The sequence below is a fragment of the Enhydra lutris genome, unplaced genomic scaffold (genome assembly GCF_002288905.1).
Source record: "Enhydra lutris kenyoni isolate GAN:26980312 unplaced genomic scaffold, ASM228890v2 scaffoldscaffold68, whole genome shotgun sequence".
Classification (NCBI taxonomy): Eukaryota; Metazoa; Chordata; class Mammalia; order Carnivora; family Mustelidae; genus Enhydra; species Enhydra lutris.
Genome location: NW_019154152.1, coordinates 9569641 through 9571292, shown reverse-complemented (window position 1 = coordinate 9571292; position 1652 = coordinate 9569641). Strand labels below are relative to the sequence as shown.

Sequence of the window (1652 nt, the reverse complement as noted above, 5' to 3'; positions counted from 1 at the left end):
ATGGGATCTACAAACATGTCATATCTGAACCCACAAACAGTGATCCTCATTGGGATCCCTGGACTAGAACATGTGCAGTTTTGGATCGGATTTCCCTTCCTTGGAGTGTGCCTGCTGGCTCTGCTGGGGAACATCTTCTTATTAATTATCATCCCTTCAGACCACCGTCTTCACCAACCCATGTACATCTTCCTGGCAGTTTTGGCAGCCACTGACCTAGGTCTCTGTGTAGCCATAGCTCCTAAGATGTTGGCCATCTTCTGGTTTGGCTCCTATTCCATGGCTTTCAATGCTTGCCTCACTCAGCTCTTCTTCATCCATGCCTTGCAGGGCGTGGAATCTGGTATCCTATTGGCCATGGCCTTTGACCGCTACATTGCCATCTGTAATCCTTTGCGGCACACATCTATGCTTACACCTCTCTTTCTATTTCGAATGGTATTGATGGTGGCCATCCGAGCAACGGTGCTTGTTGGAATTTTACCCATTCTACTTAAACGCTTGCAACTTTTCCAGTCTGTGGTTATTGTTCATTCCTACTGTGAACATATGGCAGTCGTCAAGCTGGCTGCAGAAGATGTTTATCTTAATAGATCATATGGGCTCTTTGTGGCCTTTGCAATTCTAGGTTTTGATATGATCTTTGTCTTTGTCTCCTACGTTCTGATTTTTCAGGCTGTTTTTCGTCTTCCCCAGAGGGAGGCAAGACTCAAAGCAGTCAATACATGCACTGCCCATATTGCTGTCTTCCTGGAGTTTTATATCCTTGCCTTTTTTTCCTTCTTCAGCCACCGTTTTGGACATGTATCACCCTATGTTCATATCCTCTTGTCTACCATCTATCTGCTTGTGCCCCCCGCCCTTAACCCCATTATCTATGGTGTGAAGACCAAAGAGATCCACATGCGTGTTGCTCAGATTTGTATTCTGAAACCTGGCACTGAACAGTGATCCAAAAATATTGTGACACAGGAAAAATATATATTTACCCATTTAAGATGCAAAGTCCTTGTACTATGTCTATGTTGGTGAAAATTTATCTGATAAAGATCTCTTTAAAGGATTTATATTCCTCAAACAAAACAATTCTGAATGTGAGATAAACTTGAGTGAAAAAAAAATATGTATTTATAAGTTCCTATCATCTCCCCACCTCTCTCTCCCTTTCTTCTTTTATCTTTCTTATTGCCTTCCTTCCATCATTCTTCCTTGTTTTTTCATCTTTCCTTTTTCACATATCTATTGTGTCTTTCTGCAATACCAAGAGGCGGTTTAACATTTGATGTGTAACAGTGACAAAGACATATTCAATGATTTCAAAAGCTCACAGCATAGTGATAATATAAAAATACTGAGCAAATATAATTTAATATTATTTAGGCCATGGTAAGAGAATAGAAGAGATTTATTTTCACATGTGAGAAGCAACTAATTTAGATTTTAGAAGAAATCAGAAAAGACCTTATACAAGAAGTCATGGCAAATGTAAAGTTTGAATAATGCATTTTACTTCAGATGGTGAGATGTTATTAACCAAGATTTCAAGTTTTTAAAGCACTAACTATCATTATAATTCATGTAGATGTGGAGAAGTATATGCAGGTTTGTGTAACTCTAACCTGCTTGAGCGCATGATTCGGGAAAAAGCCATT

General features: G+C 39.3%; 1 protein-coding gene across 1 annotated transcript; it reads left to right on the top strand.

Annotated features, from left to right (window-relative positions):
- LOC111159313 (olfactory receptor 52A1-like) lies at window positions 1-951 on the top strand. The gene has a single exon (XM_022521720.1). The coding sequence runs from the start codon at window positions 1-3 to the stop codon at window positions 949-951; it is 951 nt and encodes a 316-aa protein (XP_022377428.1).
- Window positions 952-1652: the final 701 nt, after the last annotated feature.